The sequence below is a fragment of the Microtus pennsylvanicus genome, chromosome 5, assembly GCF_037038515.1.
Source record: "Microtus pennsylvanicus isolate mMicPen1 chromosome 5, mMicPen1.hap1, whole genome shotgun sequence".
In the NCBI taxonomy this organism is placed as follows: Eukaryota; Metazoa; Chordata; class Mammalia; order Rodentia; family Cricetidae; genus Microtus; species Microtus pennsylvanicus.
In genome coordinates this window covers 117703792-117726524 of record NC_134583.1, presented here as the reverse complement: position 1 = coordinate 117726524, position 22733 = coordinate 117703792, and the positions used below count along the sequence as shown (strand labels likewise).

Here is a 22733-nt window from a genome sequence, read left to right as displayed (position 1 = left end):
ATTTACTGGTGAAAATGATCAATGCCCCCAACAAGGTACAAAAAAGCAAAAGAAGACTGCAAAGTATCAGGATACAAAATTAATGTACAAAATTCAGTAGCTTTCCTTTATGTCAGTAATGAAATTATGAAGAAAGAAATCAGGAAAAACATTCCATTTACAACAGAATTACAGTTAAAAATACCTATAAGTGGAACATGATGGTTCAGGGCTTTAATTTCAGCACTCCAGAGACAGAGGTATTTCTGTGCAGTAAGTCAAGGCTAGCCTGGTCTACACAGTGAGTTTCAGAACATCTACATAGTTAGATCCTGTTTCAAAACAAAGAATTGTCCTCCCAAAACAAAACAATCCCCCCAAATACCTAAGAAATAAAATATAACCAAGGAAAGGCTGCTCAATAAAAACATTAAAACTCCAAGGAAAATGAAGAAGGTATCAAAAGATGGGAAGGGGTGCTGGAGCGATAACTCAGAGGTTAAGAGCACTGGCTGTTCTTCCAGAGGTCCTGAGTTCAATTCCCAGCAACCTTATTGAGGCTTACAACCATCTGTAATGAGATCTGGTGCCCTCTTCTGGCATGCAAGCATACACAATCAGGCAGAACACTATATACACAATAAATAAATAAATTAAAAAAAAAAGATGGGAAGATCTTTCAAGCTGGTAGATTAGCAGAATTAATATTGTAAAAAGGGTCATATTACCAAAAGCAGTCTACAGATTTAGTTGTATTATATAAATCAAAACAACAGAAAAAACAAGCCACTGACATATAAATATATAGAATATAATAGAGGAACCAGAAATAAATCTACACAGTGAGTGCCACCCAATCTTTGATAAAGATATCAAAAACATACACTGAAGAAGATACCACTTCTACAAATGGTGCTGGGAAAAAATTATACCCAGTGAAGAACTCAATCCCCGAATCTCACTCAACATAAAAATCAATTTGAAATAGAGCAAAGACCTTAATTTAAGAGCAGAAACTTTAAAATGGTTAGAGGAAAACATGGGTAAAATGTTTTAGGATATAGGCATAGGTAAGAACTTTTAAAAATAAGACTCAAAATCACACAGTTTTCCTATCCTTATTTTCATTTTTTCCTAATAACCTTAATTATTCATTTTTACTCATGTAAATATGCACAAATCTTTGTCGCGGCAGATACACACATAACCATGTGGTGGACTGGTAGAGGTCATTTGAATGACTGGGAAGTGCTTCCTGTAGAGATGTCCTTCTTTGTGGATGACCCTGTTTCCACGTAAAGATTTCTGTTGATGTCAGCAACCTGCTACTGAGAACATATTAAAGTGTTCTCTAGTTTGAGACACAGCAAAACAACAGAAGAACTAATAGAAAATATATATGTGAGATAATTGAACATCCCAGCCAAGACATTATGACAAAGGTGGCACTAGCAAATCTTTGAGCACAACTCCTTCAAGATGGAGAGAGCTAGAAAATGATGTGTGGAAGAAAGCCCAAGGGCCTTGGAGAAATCTGGAGTTAGCTTTACTCCCTTGAAACAAAGTAACAGCAGAGACTCAGATAAATGCCGCTCACTTCTACATTGACAACAGAGCCCAAGGATCTAGCCTAACTCTAAAGAAGTCCTTTCCCAAAGCTACTGAGACCCTTGTCAGTATAAGAGCTTACCACAATATGCACGCACAGGTTAAGGACCAAGGCAGCTATGATGAGTAACTGAGAAGATTGACTACGTGAAAAACCTTGATTAGCAAAGCCAGTAGACCTAAAGGTTTGGGGTACTCTGAAAGTATTCCTCCCCTTGAGCCAGGCTCTGCTATGTGTAAAAGGCTTTAAGAAAAGCCAACAGGTGCCCAACTGAGTCCTCGTCTTTCATTTCATTGTGGGTGACCATGTTTGGCTAGACTGTAGCGTGTGTGATAAGCAGCAAATGAAACAACTAAACAATTGTAAAGTATCGGATCCCCGGTCCCCGGTATGTGGGGCTAACTAAAATATCCCCTGGCGCAGTGTTACTCAAAATGAGATGTTAGAACCCCAAATCCCAAGTAGGCCGTTGAAGGTTCTTGTTTCTGAGTATCTAATACCTATCACACCAGATATTTTATTTTACAATGTTTTCTAAAAGATTTGTTTATTTATTAGTTTAACATTTATTAGTATAACATTCTGTCTCCATGTATGACTGCATGCCAGAAGAGGGCACCAGATCTCATTATAGAGGCTGTGAGTCACCATGTGGTTGCTGGGAATTGAACTCAGGACCTCTGGAAGAGCAGCCAGTGCTCTTAACCTCTTAGCATCTCTCCAACCCTATTTTAAAAAAATTTTAATAGGATCCACCATTATGAAAACTATAAAGTAAATACAAGATTGAGGTTTCAATCCTGAAATCCAATTATTGATGTTTTAGAAATGACGAGATAGCCATCTTTTTAAAGGGATAATATGTAGCCCACTAATATATACATTTCTAAAATTTTACTCTCAGTTAAAAAACAAAACTAATAAATTTTTTCAAAGGCTACAACTCATGGAAAAAGTGAAATGTACATAGTAATTTTAGAACAAAGGAGCAACACGGGAAAGGCTGATTCAGACTCTGAATTGGTAAGGTTTGTAGAGGACCCTTGGTTAGGTATGAAAGGGACAATGTTTCCATTGGGTTTTTATGTGAAACCCCACGGAGTAGGAAGAGACTAGTCAATGGTAAGGAGAAGAAAGGCGTCCACCCGCATACACATCGACGCGGGAACTTACTGCCATCGGGTTCTGTCCTTCAAGGAGTTCTTCCTGGAGCCAGTCCCTTCGCTGGAGCTGTCCTCCTCCTCCATCTCCAGGCTTCGACTGCAGCTCCGGATGATCTGGAAGATGCTGTTGACCGTGGACTCCTTCTCTGAATTCTTCAAGCCATTCTGCCCCACTCGTTGTAAGAAGTTGTCTTGGCCACTGTAATCAGCTACAAACTACAGGAGGAAAGTTCAGGAATGCACTGTGGCAACCTAAAAGGTCTGATTTTAGGCCGGGAGACTTAATTATAACAGCGGTAATGACATCTGTGCTTGCTTTACTACAGGAGACTCCAAGACAAAGCTTTTATTTCCTGTGTTTTCATCCCACCACGTGAAATCCCAAAACTTGCCCTTTTCTTGCTGCGACAATCTCAGCACCTCTAGGAATCTAAACTGCACTCTGAATTTATAACACAAAAGGCAATATTATCTCATGGCTCCCTCGGGGCAAGGTTAGCCACTTCACAGGGAAGGGCAGCTATTTTATTCTTGTAATGGGAACGGAGGGGAGAACCACAATTAAAGAGCACCAGGACACGGAACAAGATGAAGTGACCCGGCTCAAGACACACACTTAAAAAGCTGCCTTTTGGCTTTCTGGTCCATGTGTGCTGCAGGAAGACAGTAGCTTCTTGGTGTTTTTCTTTTTCTTTTTCCGTTTATTTATTTATTAAAGATTTCTGTCTCTTCCCCGCCACCGCCTCCCATTTCCCTCCCCCTTCCTTCCAATCAAGTTCCCCTCCCTTGTCAGCCCATAGAGCTATCAGGGTTCCCTGCCCTGTGGGAAGTCCAAGGACCGCCCACCTCCATCCAGGTCTAGTAAGGTGAGCATCCAAACTGCCTAGGCTCCCACAAAGCCAGTCTTGGTGGTTTTTAAGCTACTGGTGTGGCTTCATCTTGACCAGGAAGCTTCCAGAATTAGAGGGAAGACCCACTGCCCAGGCAAGAGATGCAGTGCTCCTTCTTCACCACAGGCAGTGGAGGAGAGCGGAGGGTGGGAGGTTTCCTAAAGCCTTCTCATCATTTACTGGGCGTTTAATACCAGCTGCTAAAACCAAGGAAATATTAGCCAGTGGGTATCACTTGTGCCTGTTTGTGGACCTCAAGTCTTCCTGGACCAAGTGACGCCTCTGTTCTCAGGTGACGTGAAATGGGCTGAAGTTTTATGAGTCTTCACACTTCAAGCAAGAAGGAACACGTTTTGTACACACAGTGTGCGTGCGTGTCTCTCTCTCTCTCTCTCTCTCTCTCTCTCTCTCTCTCTCTCTCTCTCTCTCTCTGTGTGTGTGTGTGTGTGTGTTTACTAATGAGACTGTGAATGACCCTGGATTTGGTCTTGAGTTTTCCAAATACATAATGCCTCAACCACCTCCCTAACACATTTTAAAAAGACTTTTATTTCATTTCACTTTTAAACAGAGGGAGGTTTCCTTATTTCTTTGAGCCTCTCTATGTCCCTTACTCAATGTCTTGATCAAAGCTTACACTGTCCTCTCCACTTCGGCAGGAGCTAAGAGCAGAAGCCTCTGGTCTAGGGGGTGGGTCAGAGCCTGTGTGTCTGGTTGAGGCACCATGCTCTTGGCATCTTCTTACATGCATGAAGAGAAGGCAACAATGGTTTTCCCAAGTACTCTACCCACTGATTTGGAAATTATTGCTCTCATTTGATTTTATTCTCTGAATCCAGGCAGTTTTACCCTATAGCAAAAATTTACCAACTTTTAAAATTAAAACAACAAAATTCCAATGACATTTTCTCCTTTGTGTTCAACGGTGTCATATTAAATCTAAAGTAACAATATTGAGTTCCAAGTAGCTTGTATTACTTTCTGCAGAACTTTCAAGGACCTCCTCTGCCCAGGAACAACACACCAAGGATTACTCTAGACTCAGGAAGTGGTTTTCTGCACTAAGGACCAGGAGGTCATCTCAGGGGGTTGCGCACTTGGAGACACTTACCTCCAGAGCTTCTTCTTGGGAGCTGTACCGTGGGCAGAGCTTCAGGAGGCTGGAGGCACCATCAAGCACTTCACAGAGCTCCTTCAGGAACACCCCACAGAAGGGAACCACCTTACAGCCGGGGATGTGCAGAGCACGGGTCACCACCTTCTTGTACTCCAGGGAAGACTCATGCTGAGCCATGGCATCCTTTAGGCTCCTCATGGTCTCAATGTCAGACTGATCCATGAACTGCCACATCTTTAGAACTTTCCTTGACCTATTGCAAGTAAATTATATATATATATATATATATATATATATATATACCCGAAGGGGTGACAATGTATCTTACAGTATGTAGACAGAATTCCATACAACTTCAATGTCTTTAACCTTCTTAGGGATTTTTTCCTGTGTTATTAATTGGTTTATTAAGGATTTCTGTCTTCAGTTACTTCCCAAGATGATGAGAATTATTATTTATGTAAAATAAACTACAAAGTAAGGGCTGCTTCAGAGGGTAAAAGGCACTTAGTGCACAAGTCTGAAGACTTGAGTTGGGGCCCGGGATTCAAGTAAACACAGAAGGAGAAAACTAACTCCAGAAACTGTTCTCTGACCTCTGCATGCACAGGCTCTGTATATGTCATACATAAAATAATAATAAAATTAAAAATTAAATAGCACAGACTCAAATAGAAATAAGGCTAATTAACAAAGCTGGAAGTTATATGTTGACTTGAGTGTATTATCAGGAGGAGAACAAGGTTGATGATACTGATGTAAAATGACTACTCTTCAAAGGATATAAGAAAATGGCTTATTCTGTGCAAATATGAGTGAACATGACCTAGAAACATAGGTTCTTAATCCTCTGAATGACATGCCCCACCATGGAATAGGTTATGTGAACTTTTATAGTCACAGAACAAAACAAACTCATACATCAATATATATTGCTGGGAATAGCAGGTAGGTGAGATGGACAAAGTAGAGAAAGCTCTTCTTCAGATTTCATATGCTGTCTTCTGATATTCTTAGCTTTAGGGCTAGTGAAGGATAAAGATTTGTGAAACTTAGCAATACATTCCAAAAGTTTCACTTAAGAGTCACCTCAATGTTAGGGGTTGACAATAAACTGATATAAAAGAGACTAAACACAACCCAAGATGATGTTGACTCGATTTGCAATATTCCTCCTCTCCAATCAATCAACATGCTTTAGTTAGCCAAGCTGTTCTCTCAGGTATTCACGACAGTGCTGAGAAAGCTGGTCCACTAGGTCATCATGCCCTGGCACAAGAAGCAGGTGGGCAGACAGGGAGTCACTGGGAAGGAAAGTGAGAATCATCCACACCTATGTCTGTGAGGGCAGAGACAGTTACAGCCAGCCAAGTAGTACTTTTAGCTCCTTCAACACCTGTTCCCCCTGCCCTGTTAGCCCCCCTCCCCTTTACTTCTCCCTCCCTACCTTCCCTCTCCTCTATTTTCCTCTCCCTTCAAGGAACCAGGGCTTTGGAGCTGGAAGAAAGTAGTGCATTTCCCCTTCATGATAACTACCAATTAGGTACCTTGGTAATTTGGCTGGCTGCCCAGGGAATTAATTCAGAGATATCTAAGTAGACAGAGAAACCTGTCCAGATCGCCATACTTTCTTACCTGAGGCCAGCCAGGAACTCCATGACAGCGTTGTAGTTGCCCATGTTCCAGCAGCATTTGGCTACATGCACCAGATGTGAGAAGACTTCCCGCTTCTCCTCCATGGAGCCTGCTGTGAGGATCAGCCATGTCACCCAGGAACTCACCTGGAAGATGGTGGGGGGAGGCATTCACTGAGGACATGTCTGGAAAACTCAGTAAACACTGTTTGTTTGTTTACTTTTGGATTAAAAAGAAAATCAGTTTGGGAACTGGAAAAGAAGCAAGCAGAGAGCTCTAACGTGAAAACCAGCTCCATTGCTGTTTTGATATGCCCCCCTGGGAAGTCAATCTGTTTACATCTTCATATCCATCTTGAAATAAAAACCCTCTTGATCTACATGATTCCTTGAAACTCTAATATATATATATCCATCTCCCATGGATACTCTTGATGGAATGTGGCTGATGGACGTGAAGATTAAATTCAGTCATTGTACTTAGCCCGTAAGTTGAAAACCCTTATCAAGCAATGAAATGTATGATATGATATCAGGGCTTGTTAGACAGCTAAGCAAGCAGAAGCACCTGCCATCAAAGTCTGACAGCCTGATTTTCATCTCTGGCGCCCACATGGTGCAAAGAGAGAATGAAAGTTCTCCAATGTTGTCTTCTGTCTCTACATGGATGGCATGGCATGAACTCTTGTGCATGTGTGCACATATATACACACACATGCACACACACATATACGCATAAATAAATAAAAATCTTAACAGAATTAGAATGGATGGTACCAAGCAAAAATATACAAAAATATTTTGAACAATCTCTTAAACATACTAATTTATTATCTTCTCCAAATGACAAAACAATGAGAAGCGTAACCACGCTTCTGCAGCAGGAGCTGTTCTAAGTGCTCTCATTATCCCACCTCACTTGTCTCTCACAATAGTCCAGAGTTAGGGAGGGTGAGTACCCACGAGGCCAGCTGAAGATCCTCAGGCAAGGTAGCAAAGGCTTACCTTGGACTAGGGGTTGACATTTGGTGGCTCACCCCATAAAACCCTCACCACCAAGTGAGCACACAGAAAATATCATGTTTGCCGGCTTCCAGATTACATTTTTCTACTGTGACTTGCTTTTTCTACCACAGAGTCCAGCGGATAAAACTTGGTGATTCCCATCTACACCCCCTTTATGGCATCAGTGTCTAGGTCACCTCCTCCTGCTCTGAGATTATTTTCCTATTGTTCATCCTGGTGCTTGGCCACCGCTCTCCACCCTGGCCAACTCACGGGAGGGTGACCAATTGTCTGTTGTTGACGATATTAGTTGCATATGGGTCAGCAACAGAGCTGACACCCAAGGAACAACTCTTTCTTCAGCCTGTGTGAAAAGAGGCCTGAACAGAGTTCATGATGACCCAGACATCTGAGGAAATAGGAGTTCAAGGCAGAGAACACACTGCCCACAAATGGAAACAATAAGAATTAATGACACTTAGTGTTGGCAGCAACCAGAGAGGGAGGTCCAACGGCAGTTTTTCAGATCTAGACTCTATGGTGTACCAGGCCCTGGGTTTGAGCCCCAGCATCACAACCAAAACAAAAGAAATGAAACAAGACCAAGAACAAAACAAAGCAAACAAACCAAAAGAATACACGTCTCAGGAGAAATAACTTCTTAAAGACTACGGCCCTCACTTTAGTGCTCTTATTTAGCTCATGAAAGGTGACAATTTCTTTACTTATTTCTTTCCTGGAGGGACCCTTCTGAGCACTCAGTTTGGAGCTTTGCCTTTGAAGATAGAGACAGAGAGAGACAGGATTAAAGGAAAACACACCAAGAACTGTACCCGCAAGATCATTAAAGAAAAAACATCACCATCAAAACCCCAAGCCAAACCACAGTGTAGAGGATGGATGTTCAACACCTTTTTTTTTTAACCCCGCCACAGAAACAAGTAGGGCAATGGGGCAGGGCAGGGATGAGGCAGGGCTGTACTCTGGCGGTGGGTTCACTGGAGTAAGAAGCTGCTGATTTCTTTCTGAAACCGGCTGAAGTAAAACCTGTTGCTCCAATGCCCAGGTGGCTCTGGGTATGCTCTGGTAGCTCCCTGCTCGGGAGGATGCCAGCTGCATGCAAAATCAGAACAGATCTGGAATCAGTACGTCCCGTGCTGCTCGCCTAGGAAATTCTCTGGGGGGTCTCAGAGCTGAGCTCTCTTGCAGCTGCAAGCAATCCCCTGCTTGGTCTCCAAGCCTTGCTTCCCTCCTGAAACCTTGGCCCTGCTGGACCAAGAAGGTATTTGCCCAACAGAGACTGGCCGTGGTTGGTGCTACTAGCCAATTCTTCCTTTAGCTCGATTTGCTTTTGGTGGACCTTAACCTAGAATGGGGAGCCAAATCAAATTTTTCTTTACAAGTGGAAATGGGGTCCTGAACACTTAAAATGGCTCCGCAGAGTCGAGTCACCCAGTTCCTGCCTGAGTCCTGCGGTTTAGGGCCTTTCATACTGAAAGTCACTGTAATATTCCTGCCATGTAGTGAGTGGAAAGGGTTAACGCTCACCCAGGAGGGGCCTCCTCTCAGAGCAGCACAGAGCACTACTTGTTTGTGTCGTGTCTCAATCCTGATCACGCACACAGATTTATTTCCTATCAGTCAAATCATTCCCCATACACTTTCCCACATGCTAGGGAAAAAATAGCAATACTGTATTTCACATGGAAACATAATTTAAACCAACTGTTCCAAGCCTGAGTGTGAGTCCCTAGGGCCCCTAGCTGTTGAGATTATATAAGTACTGTTATCATTCTCTCTCTCTCTCTCTCTCTCTCTCTCTCTCTCTCTCTCTCTCTCTCACACACACACACACACACACACACACACACACACACACACTACATCAAGTTGCAAACTGCAAGGGCAATCTTGTGATAGCATAGTGTATTTATGATTTTATTGGTGCTAAGTGGTGAGAGTGTTAATAATGAAACAAGATAAATGAAAAAAAAATAGAGACAAAACTTTCGGTGGTATCAAATGTTGCCCACAACATAAATGGCAGTTACACTTACCAAGCAGAGGGGAAGCGTGCTGCCAATTTAGAGAGAGTTTCAGGACATCAGTCACAAAGGAAAACATGAAATCGCTCACAGTACTGTTACTCTACTATAGGGAACACCCAGAGCCCAGAGTGCACGGGAGTTACCTGTAGGAGACTGTTTTACCTAATTTCAGTGGTACAACATGAATGAGCAGAGAATCAGATTCTGGGCCAGTTCATATATACATAAACATGATTTATTGATAGAGTTATTTATATGTGCCTGTCTGTGTGAGTTTCTCTGTGGGTATGTGCATTGGACAGATCCCTCAGGGCTTATGCAAAAAGCACTCCCTGCTGCTAAGTCATCTCTCCAGTCCCTCAGTTTAAAAGCTTGTCTCAGAAGGCTTGGGTTTGCTCTGATGATCCTAACCCCTGAGCCATGCCTACAGTACAGCCTACAGTTTCTCTACAATTGCTCCTTTCCAGATATATCCATCCTTTCTTCCTTCCTTCCTTCCTTCCTTCCTTCCTTCCTTCCTTCCTTCCTTCCTTCCTTCCTTCCTTCCTTCCTTCTCCTCCTCCCTCCCTCCCTCCTCCTCCTCTCTCCCTCCCTTCCTTCCTCCCTGCTCTGTCCCTCTTTGTCCCTTCCAACCTTCCTTTCCTCCTATCCTGGAGACTGACTTCAGAGCCTTTCATAAACTAGAAAAGTACTCAACCACTGGCTTACGTCCCTGGCCATTCTTTATTTTGAGACAGAATCTCAGTAACTTGTCTAAACTGTCCTTGATCTCACAATCCTTATGCCTCAACCTTCCCAGTGGGTATAATTATAGTTGTATGTCAGCATGTGTGACATTGTTTTCATCATCATCATCATCATCCTTATCATGCCCCTTTCAGTACTTGTAGGCCTAGCCAAACTGAACATCTTGCTCTCTCTTCCCACATCAAGTGCCATATTGGCTGCATCATAGTTCAACCAGGAAGGAATGTTCTTGGAGTATTCAAATGATTTTTCACTGGTCCATTATGTCTATGTCTTCTATACAGTCAGATCCTTCTCTTGACCCACAGACTCGCATCCATTCTCCAGCCTCATCTCCTCTCACACCCCTATTTTTAGAGTTAAGCCAGGCTTTTCCCATCTTGGAGACCTTGGGATGCTACACCTCCTATGGAAGGCTCCCTCATGCCTAACTTATTAGCTCATGTCTACTTATCCATTAGGAAGAACTTCTCCTAGATCTGTCATCAAGATTTTACCTCTGGGACTCATACCTCAGAAAGGTCCCTACTGACCCTTGTCCAGATGTTGCCCCTCTAATGGGAGTCTGTGAGTAGAGAAAACATGACTGTCCACAGGCCGAGAATCTACCTTCTAGATCATTGCTTCTCTGTAAACCCAGACCTCCCAGTTCAGTGACCAGATGGTACCAAACCTATTTCCATGTCCACAAAATACCTTTTATGTGTCTTAGTCTTCCTGACTGTAGACATAAGAGGCCATTGGGTGGCAGTGGTATCTGGACAGACTTGACCTGGGATCTGAAATGTCCATTTACTGGTACACAAGACAAGAAGAGAGGATCGGGGAGGCCACTAATCTAGAACTCTTGTTCTTGTGCTCTCGGCCCCAGAAGACAGGCAAGCCCACTTTTAGGACCCTGACAAAAACATCACTGTTTTTAAGGCGTCACTGGTTTCCCTTTTGGACTACGTATACGTGTTCTGGTGCCCACCCTACTCTGACCGCAGGGCACATGTGGTGTTGTGTCCCCATGAATGCAGATACTGAGCCTGCTGTATTTTCAGAAAGCGAACATTTCAGCCACTAGCTGAGATCTACCCTCTGCAAGTCTGATGAGAATCGGGAAACAAGTGGATAAATAAATAAATATCCATAAATAATGCATGCCTCCTTTGGAAAGGCAGTCTCGGTGGTTCACCTGGCACCTTCCATCCCGTTCTCTTTAACTTAATGCAGGACATTGAGACCACAGTTGTGCTGAACTGGGCTTCTCACTGCCGCACGCGTGTACGCCTAGTTTATTTTTGTTATATTTCTGTGCCTGACTTTCACATGAGTCTGCTCTGTCTGTCTCAGCAGACCCTGCGTTCTCAAGGACAGAGACCATCTTTCCCACATTTCCAGGACAGGGATGCTTGGTGCCTCTGGCCAATAGGCAGGCCATCCAGAGTCCCAGGAGGCCATGGGTAGAGAGGATTCTCAGAGCTCAGGAATTATATGTGGAAAAAGCCTAAGTGCTTCCTATTGCTATTCCCAGGTCCAGAAAAAGGAGACAGATTAATTTTTGCCAAAAAGTTTTTGAATATGCCAGTGTAAATTTAGTCAGAAAGAAGTTGTGTTGCAATGGGTATCTGGTCACTCTGATGGCAAAAGTTGGGCTAAAATGGGCTAAAATGGTGAAATGAGCAGAAGCCAGTGAAAGTCGAACACAGCTCCAGTAGTTAGATAAAGTACACATATCACCACCCTCCACAGACTGAGGCAGCCCACACAGTCACCCTTACATATGTGTCTGTACACACCCATGTCTACCCTGTGTCCCTACATATGTGTCTGCACACACCTGTGTCTACCCTGTGCCCCTACATATGTGTCTGCACACCCCTGTGTCTACCCTGTGTCCCTACATATGTGTCTGCACACACCTGTGTCTACCCTGTTCCCCTACATATGTGTCTGCACACACCCGTGTCTACCCTGTTCCCTACATATGTGTCTGCACACACCTGTGTCTACCCTGTGCCCCTACATATGTGTCTGCACACACCCGTGTCTACCCTGTGTCCCTATATATGTGTCTGCACACACCCGTGTCTACCCTGTGTCCCCTACATATGTGTCTGCACACACCTGTGTCTACCCTGTTCCCCCTACATATGTGTCTGCACATACCTGTGTCTACCCTGTGCCCCCTACATATGTGTCTGCACACACCTGTGTCTACTCTGTTCCCCCTACATATGTGTCTGCACACACCTGTGTCTACCCTGTGCCCCTACATATGTGTCTGCACACACCTGTGTCTACCCTGTGCCCCTACATATGTGTCTGCACACACCCGTGTCTACCCTGTTCCCCTACATATGTGTCTGCACACACCTGTGTCTACCCTGTGCCCCTACATATGTGTCTGCACACACCTGTGTCTACCCTGTGCCCCTACATATGTGTCTGCACACACCCGTGTCTACCCTGTTCCCCCTATATATGTGTCTGCACACACCAGTGTCTACCCTGTGCCCCTACATATGTATCTGCACACACCCGTGTCTACCCTGTGCCCCCTACATATGTGTCTGCGCACACCTGTGTCTACCCTGTGTCCCTATATATGTGTCTGCACACACCTGTGTCTACCCAGTTCCCCTACATATGTGTCTGCGCACACCTGTGTCTACCCTGTTCCCCCTACATATGTGTCTGCACACACCCGTGTCTACCCAGTTCCCCTACATATGTGTCTGCACACACCCGTGTCTACCCAGTTCCCCTACATATGTGTCTGCACACACCTGTGTCTACCCTGTGCCCCTATATATGTGTCTGCACACACCCGTGTCTACCCTGTGCCCCCTACATTTGTGTCTGCACACACCCGTGTCTACCCTGTGCCCCTACATATGTGTCTGCACACACCTGTGTCTACCCTGTGCCCCTACATATGTGTCTGCACACACCCGTGTCTACCCTGTGCCCCTACATATGTGTCTGCACACACCTGTGTCTACCCAGTTCCCCTACATATGTGTCTGCACACACCCGTGTCTACCCTGTGCCCTATATATGTGTCTGCACACACCTGTGTCTACCCTGTGCCCCTACATATGTGTCTGCACACACCTGTGTCTACCCTGTGCCCCTACATATGTGTCTGCACACACCTGTGTCTACCCTGTGCCCCTATATATGTGTCTGCACACACCCGTGTCTACCCTGTGCCCCTACATATGTGTCTGCACACACCCGTGTCTACCCTGTTCCCCCTACATATGTGTCTGCACACACCCGTGTCTACCCTGTGCTCCTATATATGTATCTGCACACACCCGTGTCTACCCTGTTCCCCCTACATATGTGTCTGCACACACCCGTGTCTACCCTGTGCCCCTACATATGTGTCTGCACACACCTGTGTCTACCCTGTGCCCCTACATATGTGTCTGCACACACCCGTGTCTACCCTGTGCCCCTACATATGTGTCTGCACACACCTGTGTCTACCCTGTGCCCCCTACATTTGTGTCTGCACACACCTGTGTCTACCCTGTGCCCCTATATATGTGTCTGCACACACCCGTGTCTACCCTGTGCCCCTACATATGTGTCTGCACACACCCGTGTCTACCCTGTGTCCCTATATATGTGTCTGCACACACCTGTGTCTACCCTGTGCCCCTATATATGTGTCTGCACACACCTGTGTCTACCCTGTGCCCCTATATATGTGTCTGCACACACCTGTGTCTACCCTGTGCCCCCTACATATGTGTCTGTGCACACCCGTGTCTACCCAGTGCCCCTACATATGTGTCTGCACACACCTGTGTCTACCCTGTTCCCTACATATGTGTCTGCACACACCCGTGTCTACCCTGTGCCCCTATATATGTGTCTGCACACACCTGTGTCTACCCAGTTCCCCTACATATGTGTCTGCGCACACCTGTGTCTACCCTGTGCCCCTATATATGTGTCTGCACACACCTGTGTCTACCCTGTGCCCCTACATATGTGTCTGCACACACCCGTGTCTACCCTGTGTCCCCTACATATGTGTCTGCACACACCTGTGTCTACCCTGTGCCCCTACATATGTGTCTGCACACACCCGTGTCTACCCTGTGCCCCTACATATGTGTCTGCACACACCTGTGTCTACCCAGTTCCCCTACATATGTGTCTGCGCACACCTGTGTCTACCCTGTGTCCCTATATATGTGTCTGCACACACCCGTGTCTACCCTGTGCCCCTACATATGTGTCTGCACACACCCGTGTCTACCCTGTGCCCCCTACATTTGTGTCTGCACACACCCGTGTCTACCCTGTGTCCCTATATATGTGTCTGCACACACCTGTGTCTACCCTGTGTCCCCTACATATGTGTCTGCACACACCTGTGTCTACCCAGTTCCCCTACATATGTGTCTGCACACACCCGTGTCTACCCTGTGCCCCCTACATATGTGTCTGCACACACCTGTGTCTACCCTGTGCCCCCTACATATGTGTCTGTACACAACTGTGTCTACCATGTTCCCCCTACATATGTGTCTGCACACACCTGTGTCTACCCTGTTCCCCCTACATATGTGTCTGTACACACCTGTGTCTACCCTGTTCCCCCTACATATGTGTCTGTACACACCTGTGTCTACCCTGTTCCCCCTACATATGTGTCTGCACACACCCGTGTCTACCCTGTTCCCCCTACATATGTGTCTGCACACACCCGTGTCTACCCTGTGCCCCTACATATGTGTCTGCACACACCCGTGTCTACCCTGTTCCCCTACATATGTGTCTGCACACACCTGTGTCTACCCTGTGCCCCTACATATGTGTCTGCACACACCCGTGTCTACCCTGTGCCCCTACATATGTGTCTGCACACACCCGTGTCTACCCTGAGCTCCTCAAATGTGGGACACCCAGATGGGGTTCACTGGTGACCGTGGCGTCTGCAAATGTCGATCCCAAGGTCTCATCTAGACTTAGAAATCAGACTGTCAAACAGCAGGGATCGGCCAAGCCCAGGAACCTGCATTTTCAAGTAAACTCAATGGTGACTCCTAACTGCATCAGAGTCTGGGAATGGGTGCTGGGGCTCAGTGTCCTTTCTCGGCACTCTACCTTGGGCGCAGAGCGGAACTCTGTGAAAGAGTCCCACACTGCAGACCAGCCGCTGTGGCCTCCTCATTGTACTAACTACTGGGTCCACCTGGAACTGGGAAGAAGCAGCAGCCGGAGAGAGGCATCAAGAAGCAGGGGTGGAAATCACAGGTGTCTGAGGGGAATAGAACTGCACTTGACCTCCAGTTCCGCTGCTTCTTTGGTCAAGTCTCTGAGGCAAGCTGCTTACCTGCTCTATGCCTCAATTTTCTGCTCAGCAACATGGGAACAAAAATCATAAAGTTATCGTGAGAGTGAAATGGGAGAGCAGAGATCTCAGCAGGCCCTGCGTGCGTAGACAAGAGCTGGGTGGATGTTTTCTGGGTGACCATGGCAGCTGCTGCTGCTATGGCTACGATTAATCTTGTTATGTGAGAGATGGGGAGGCTGAATTCCAGATATGGACCTCGGAGACCAGAAGAAAGAACTGCTAAGTCTCCCTTCTTAACTATAGGGCCAGACCAGAAGAATTCAGGAGCACCTAGGGTACAGTTCCTCCCTCAGGGAAAACTCGCGGGTCACTTTTTCTTCATTCCTTGTTAGGAACAGAAAGGCATTTTAAAGTTTTATGTTACCCAGTCTCATTCATTCAGATTCCTAGACCCAGCCATTCCTGAATCTCTTCAACAAATATATATATATATATATGTATATGTATATATGTGTATATATATGTATATATATACACACACACACATATATTTGTGTGTGTGTGTGTGTGTGTGTGCTTTTTGTGGGAGGGGTGCTGGTGAGCGGTTTTCAATTGAGTCACCGCCAAAATGTGACTGTAGATAAACTCCTGGTAAGTAGTTTTTGGTTTAAGATGGTTCTCCCTCTAATAAATACTTGCTGTGTACCATGCACCATGCTGGACCAGAGAAAATAAAACTAGCCCTTGGAGCCTTGAGGGAGAAAAATCACACAAACCACAAATCAATTAATAATCAGTTCATTGGATGAGTACAAGGTCCCCTTTGCCTATTCATAAGTTGCATCTCTAGAAGTCTGATTTTTATACCAGTGCTGGGTCGTGGTTGCCCTCCTGCAGTGGTCTGGATGAAAATCGCCCCCATAGGCTCACAGGGAGTGGCGTTATTTCAAGGACCTTGTTGGAGTAGGTGTTGTTGTTTATTCGTGAATCCTTCAGTTACAAATGCCTTAATTACTCGGAAATTGGGTCTGCATCCACAGTTACTCAGTGTCTCAAATCAACTACAGAACATATTCTGACTGAGATCCGCAAGCATCATTTTTAGCTAAGCAGGCTTGGGAGACTCCCCAGCAGCTGTAAGGTAGCATTAGTCTCCTCTCTTGCCACGCCCAGTGGAATTGAATGAAGCATTCAGTCTGAAGCTAATAATGAAATGGGGCTCAAAAGTAAGCCTCATCTCATACACATCCTACTTTGTAAAAGTATGTATGGATACCCTTAGAATAGGACCTTGATCACTTCATCCCATTTAACTATGATGGAATTAAAATCCATAACTAGCACTTCCATGAAGAAAAGCCTTGAAGCAAGGGAGCTGTGAGGTCAAAATTAGCCTGATCCCACGTGAGGGTTATTTATGAAACTTTTTCTTTTCACAGGATCTTCCTTGGTGCTAGAGATCAAAGACAAAGCCATATGAATATTAAGTTTATGCTCTAGCACAGAGCTACATGGCCATTGTCTCTATGCATGGTTTTAAAGACCACAATTACAAGGATAATAGCTTAGATGTGTTAACATGTATTTATGAAAAGCACAAGACTTCTACTCCCCCAGCCCTGCAAGCTGATACGAGTCTTGTTCCCACTTTAAGATGAAGAACCCAAGGTTCAGAGTGGCTACACAAGCATGTCCCAAGACCATCCACCTATAAGCCAGGAATGATCCAAAAGAAAGCTGCGCTTTTAAACCGCCAGGTTCTGACACCTCCCATCTTCTCTTATAGGAATTTACAGTGAATTAATTATAGCTTTGAACCTTTGGAAGACATTCTGAGCTCATGTTAATAAAAAAATGCCTCTTAGCAAAGACTTTGGGGAGTCTACAAGGTCTGAGAAAGGTAGCTGATCAGATCTCCTTTAGAAATAGAATGCCTGTGTGCTGAATGTACTGGGATTGCGACACTTGGTCTTGATAATGACCCTGGCTGGTCACCCTTCTATCTCTGGCCTCAAGAACAGGGCAGGGACTCCCTGAGCTCCAGAGTCTTAAGGAGGTAAGGAGGTGTGGGAGAACGTATGCGAGAGAGTCCAGCCTACAACTCATCCCGCGAGATGACTCGAAGTCCTTGTGCTGGGTCTGCCATCTCTCTCTTGGCTTATAAAACACTGAAACACAGCGAGGTTCCCTCACAGAGCTGGCAACAGGCAGAGGTAGGATCCACGCCTGCCCCAAGAGCTTCCCACCCTGGACTCTGCTGGCATGAGTAGGTTCTGGAACTCTAATGTTTAAGCGGTACTCATCTTGAATCTCTTTGCTTCATCCTCTCCATGGGTACCGCTCTTCACGCTGCTTGGTCTTGCCTACCGTCTACAGTCAGACTCAAATATGCATCTCTCTTTAAGAATATGTAAGAGTGAACTGGACATATGTTTCAGGAGGGCTCAGAGCCTTCTCAGACCCATCTTATCTCCTGTCCTGACTCCTTTACCTCCATCCTTCCATCCAGTAGGTTTCCTGTAGCATCTACTTTAGCAAGCCTACCCTAAACTCTCAGAGAGCGAAGAGTCCCTCTGTGCTAAAATAACTTACTGCTGCATTTACTACCCTGCAGAGTGACCATTATCCCTCATGGGAGAAGCAGGATTACTTTGCTCACGTCTCCCAGCACAGGTCTGGCACAAGCTCACAAGCATCTCATTTTGTGTTATGCGTGAAATACAACAGCGGACTCCATGTTAGTTCTGCCCTTCTCAGAAGACAATACATGGACCAAGGCAGGCCAGTGTACTGGTGGTTGTGGTGCTCAAAGTGAGGCAAGGTCCTTGACCCCAGACCTGATGGTGACTCATCACAATCATCTGTCAGCTTGCTCTTTACCCAGAAGGCTGGTATTGGGGAAATAATACAGGAAGTCAGGACATAAAAGGCTGGTGGATAATTTGGTTCATGCTAGAAGATTCTGTTTTCCTGAGACACTTTAGTACTGAAGAATAAAGGTAATTAAAGACTTCTCTCTCTCTCTCTTTCTTCCTGGAATGCCTTGGACCCATTCAGAGGTTCCCTAGCTGAGTTTCTTGATTGCAGAAACCATTGGCCAGAGGCCAGAATTCCTGGGCTAAGGGAATGAGTGAAGTTTGCCTGCCAGGATTACTGAGAAGGACCAGGAGCTTTGGAGGTATGCCGTGAACCTCGGAAGCCCCCATGCAGGGAAACACCTGCCGCACGTAAGCCAAAGAGAGTCCAGAAAGTCTGTATGTCACTTGGTATGAAATGCAAACTTTCACCCTGCTACGCAGATGTTGAGCAGTGTGGTGGGGGCTAATCCTCGACCAAGCAGTCAGAAAGCGGGGAGGGGAAGGAACAAACAGTTTGCATGTGTTGGCAGATGTTCCCCAGATGTTCTCCCAGCCCTTCTAGACATGGGGAGCTGCCATAGACCACCAAGACCAGTCAATGTGTGCAGTACATGTACGTAGGGTGATCTGGGCACAGGACTCAATGGGGGATCATATGTGATGAAGCACACGTCGGCTTCTTTGCTTCTCTTTCTATGGGCAGAGAGATAGAAGAGTGAACCAGATGGCCAAGAACGCAGGACTTTGAGTCAAAAGCAGGAATGCTCATTTCTTGGCTCTGTCTCTCATTATTTTTGTGACTTGGAGCAAGTTTTCTAATTACCCCGAGATTCAATTTCTTCACCTATAAACTAGGCATAATCAAACAGCCTCTATTTTAATGGGTATGGTGACTAATAAAAGGGATGATGCATGCAAAGGTTCCAGTGCACAGCGCCAAGTACATCTCAATAAATGCCAGCCAGTATTGAGAATTAAAAACAATGAGCAGCTTCCTCGCCACACTATGGACCTTACGGAAACACGGCAGCTTCGTTCCTCTGCTTGACAAAGAGAGACTTCCCAAGCATAGGAGCCTTCAGAGGAACCATTCTACATGTCTCTTAAAGAGTCCTGGAAAGAGGAAGAAAAGGGAGGCAGGAGGAGGACAGGAAAAACCTTCATAAAAAGCCTGCCAATCCGGCTGAGTAGACGGCTCCGTGGGTGACGTGCCTGTCACTCAAGCATGAGGATCTGAGTTCGGATCCACAGAACTCATGTAAAAAGCCAGGGGTCCAGGGTGCGTGTCTGTAATACCAGCGATGGGGTGGGGAGGCGCAGGGATAGGCAGATCCCTTGTAGTTCATTGGCCAGCCAGCCTAGCCTAATTGACGGGCTGCAGGTTCAGTGAGAGACCCTGTCTCAAATAATAAAGTTGGAGAGCTGGCCAGGTGGCCCAGTGGGTAGGGGCACTTGCTGCCAAGCCTGACAGCTCAAGTTTGATCCCTGAGACCGACATGTTAGGAGAGGACTGACACCCACAAGTTGTCCTCTGACCTCTACATGAGTGTCTTGGCACATGAGCACACACACATACACATGTAAATAAGCAAATGTGGGTATTTGTTTGTTTGCTTTTAAAGGTAGAGCGTGATCAAGAAAAGACACTGGACTTCGAAGTCTGGCCTCCATGAATGAACATATGCAGAAACAAGCACATATACTATACACTCTCTCCCTTCTCTCCCCAGCCCCCAGATTCACTCCTGGGTGTTTGGTAGCTACCGTATTAGTAATTCTCAGGGTGCAGCTGGAACTGAGCTCTCTTCCTCTCCCTCTCCTCCACCTCTCTCTCTCACACAAAAGGGGACATCAATAGACGGTCTAAATAAAACTGGCAGAGAGGGGTTGGAGGCAGATGAGCAGGAGGCCAGCTTGAGGCTCTGACTGAGAATGTGGGGACATGTGGACAAGGCTTGCTAGAAAAAGAAGCTCCGAAAAGACATGGGAAGTCACAAACTGTTGCTCAGTATCCCAGGTCCTGGAAAGATTAATTGCATGGGAGTATGGCTATAGCTTGGGTGAGCTGGGATTCAAACGTCCACCTGACACTTGCCATTTCAACGTTTTCCCTGATTTTTGAGAAGGAACTCATTGCTGGGCGTGGTGGCGCATGCCTTTAGACCCAGCTATTAAATAGTCTGAAGTCGGAGGGCCACACTAGCGCCCAAGTTCTAGAAGCTTGGCAGCACAGTGAGCCCCCATATCAACAGACAACAGCAGCAACAAATGAATAAATAACACAATAATCTATAGAGAAATTGAGAGTAGGAGTCGGAGAGACGGTTCATCAATTAAGAGCACCACATGCTCTTCTAGAAGACCTGGGTTTGATTCCCAGCATCTGCATGGTGGCTAACAATCATTTGTAACTCCAATTCCGGGGTCATCTGACCCTCTTATAGATCCGTGGGTACCAGCCACACATGGGGTGCACTGACATACATGCAGGCAAAACACCCACACACGTAATATAAGCAAATTTTTTAAAAGGAAAAAAAAACCCAAAAAAGTGGAAGTCATATTTTGGGGGAGAAAAAACACATTCTAATTCTGTGTAAAAACCAACAGAACTGTGGCTATCTAGCACAAGGTACAATTATGTGGAGGTCCCCAGCAACTCCAGCCCCTGTAAAACAGACAGTGAGTGTGGTGAGAGACTGTGGAATTCGATACCCTGGTGGAGCAAAGCAAAGAGACAGCAACCACAGTAGCAGCGGGCAGCACAGAAATCCGTTCAGACTACCAAACAACAGACCAGTGCGTTCACACTCCTCCCCTCTATGCGGCACTCACATCTCCTGTTTGCTGCCTGTTCACATGCGCTGGTCCCTCTGTAGCATTAGATTTTGAGATCTTGATGGACAGACACTCGACCTGACGACTTAGAAGTCTGCCATGGGCTCCAGGTAGTGGGCCCTCAGCAAAGAGCCCAGCAGCAGGTGCTATTCCATCCTGTTCTGAAGAACAATAGGTCAGCAGTGTGCTGACGTAATGTTTTGCAAACTACGCTCCAGGGCACGTATTCTGCCAGATGTTACACATTTTGCAAAGAAGTGTCTGGGGCGTATAAGTCCAGGAAACACTGGGATTAAAAAAAAAGATTTTCTTCCTGGCAGGATTTCTTGGAGTGTTTAAGATGCTGATGAGGGAGATGAATCTCCAAGGAAGATTAGTTCTGTGTCCCCTGTTCCTCTGGCTATGTGATTTTATTTTTTCTTCCAGCAGCCAGAAGAGTTTGGAACATGAGCCTGGAGTCTCTCTTACCCCTTGCACCTGGTGTGGATACAGTCCAGGGCTCCTGCCAGGATACAGGAGGTTGGAAGGGCAACATAGTGTGCTATGATTGTTGATGTGGGATTCCCCTCTGTCTGCTGTGAATATCATTGCTTAAAAAAGGAACTGCTTTGAGCCTATAGCAGAGCTATAGGGTAACAGTTAGGCAGGGAAAACTAAACTGAATGCTGGGAGAAAGGAGGCAGAGTCAGAGAGAAGCCATGTAGCCCCACCAGAGACAGACGCCAGAAACTTTGCTGGTAGGCCACAACCTCATGGAGATGCACAGATTAATGGAGATGTGTTAAATTAAGATGTAAGAGTTAGCCAATAGGAAGCTAGAGCTAATGGGCCAAGCAGTGATTTCAATAATATAGTTTCTGTATGATTATTTCATGGCTGAGCAATTGGAAACAAACAAGTGGCCTCCCCCATAGACTGGTGCCACAAATTCAGAATCAGTGTGCCATTGGAAAAATTCTAAGTCCAAGATACCAAGGAAGGTTTTCCTTGTAATGCAAAGAGGTGTTTGAGGCACACAGGTTGCTACTGTTTCATAGTCAAGACAACTATGAGGCAAGTACCCAGAGAACAAAGCAATTATTTCCAGGCTCTTATGCTATGATATAGCAACTAATCAGCAAGGACTTCAGAATGCTTCTATTTAAGAAGGCTTTATATATTATTTAGCTCATTTTCTTTGGTTGATAGACAAACAGGGGGGAGGGGAATTAAGTGTCTTGCAAAGGTCACTCAGCAAATGTCAGTTCTGGGCCTAGACTCCAGGCCTCCTAACTCTGGACATCCTACTGGCATCACCTGCTGAATGTCTGCTATCTCCGAAGAAGCCCTGATACATTTGCCCTCCTTCTGTGGGTCCTCAGACATAGACACATTCTGCTGGGAGAAATGGTGCATGTCGGGTAGATCTGATGGCAAGAACGAGGGTGGGGGTTGGGAATGGCAGCATCGGCTGTAGATAACCAACTTGAGTTAGTGGCAATGCCAAGGAAAAGCCTAGGACAAAAGGCAATACAAACAAGGGTGTCCTGCTCAGGAGCTG

The 22733-nt window shown here is 45.6% G+C and overlaps 1 protein-coding gene across 9 annotated transcripts in view; it reads right to left on the bottom strand.

Annotated features, from left to right (window-relative positions):
• Positions 1 to 22733, bottom strand: part of Plce1 (phospholipase C epsilon 1) — a 293979-nt gene that overhangs the window by 65695 nt on the left and 205551 nt on the right. For all 9 annotated transcript variants that reach the window (XM_075973955.1, XM_075973953.1, XM_075973956.1 and 6 more), the window contains exons 5-7: positions 6394 to 6539; positions 4753 to 5011; positions 2762 to 2967 (exon numbers count right to left, since the gene is read on the bottom strand). In XM_075973955.1, coding sequence (XP_075830070.1) covers positions 2762 to 2967; positions 4753 to 5011; positions 6394 to 6539 — 611 coding nt within the window. The remainder of the gene's footprint in view (positions 1 to 2761; positions 2968 to 4752; positions 5012 to 6393; positions 6540 to 22733) is intronic.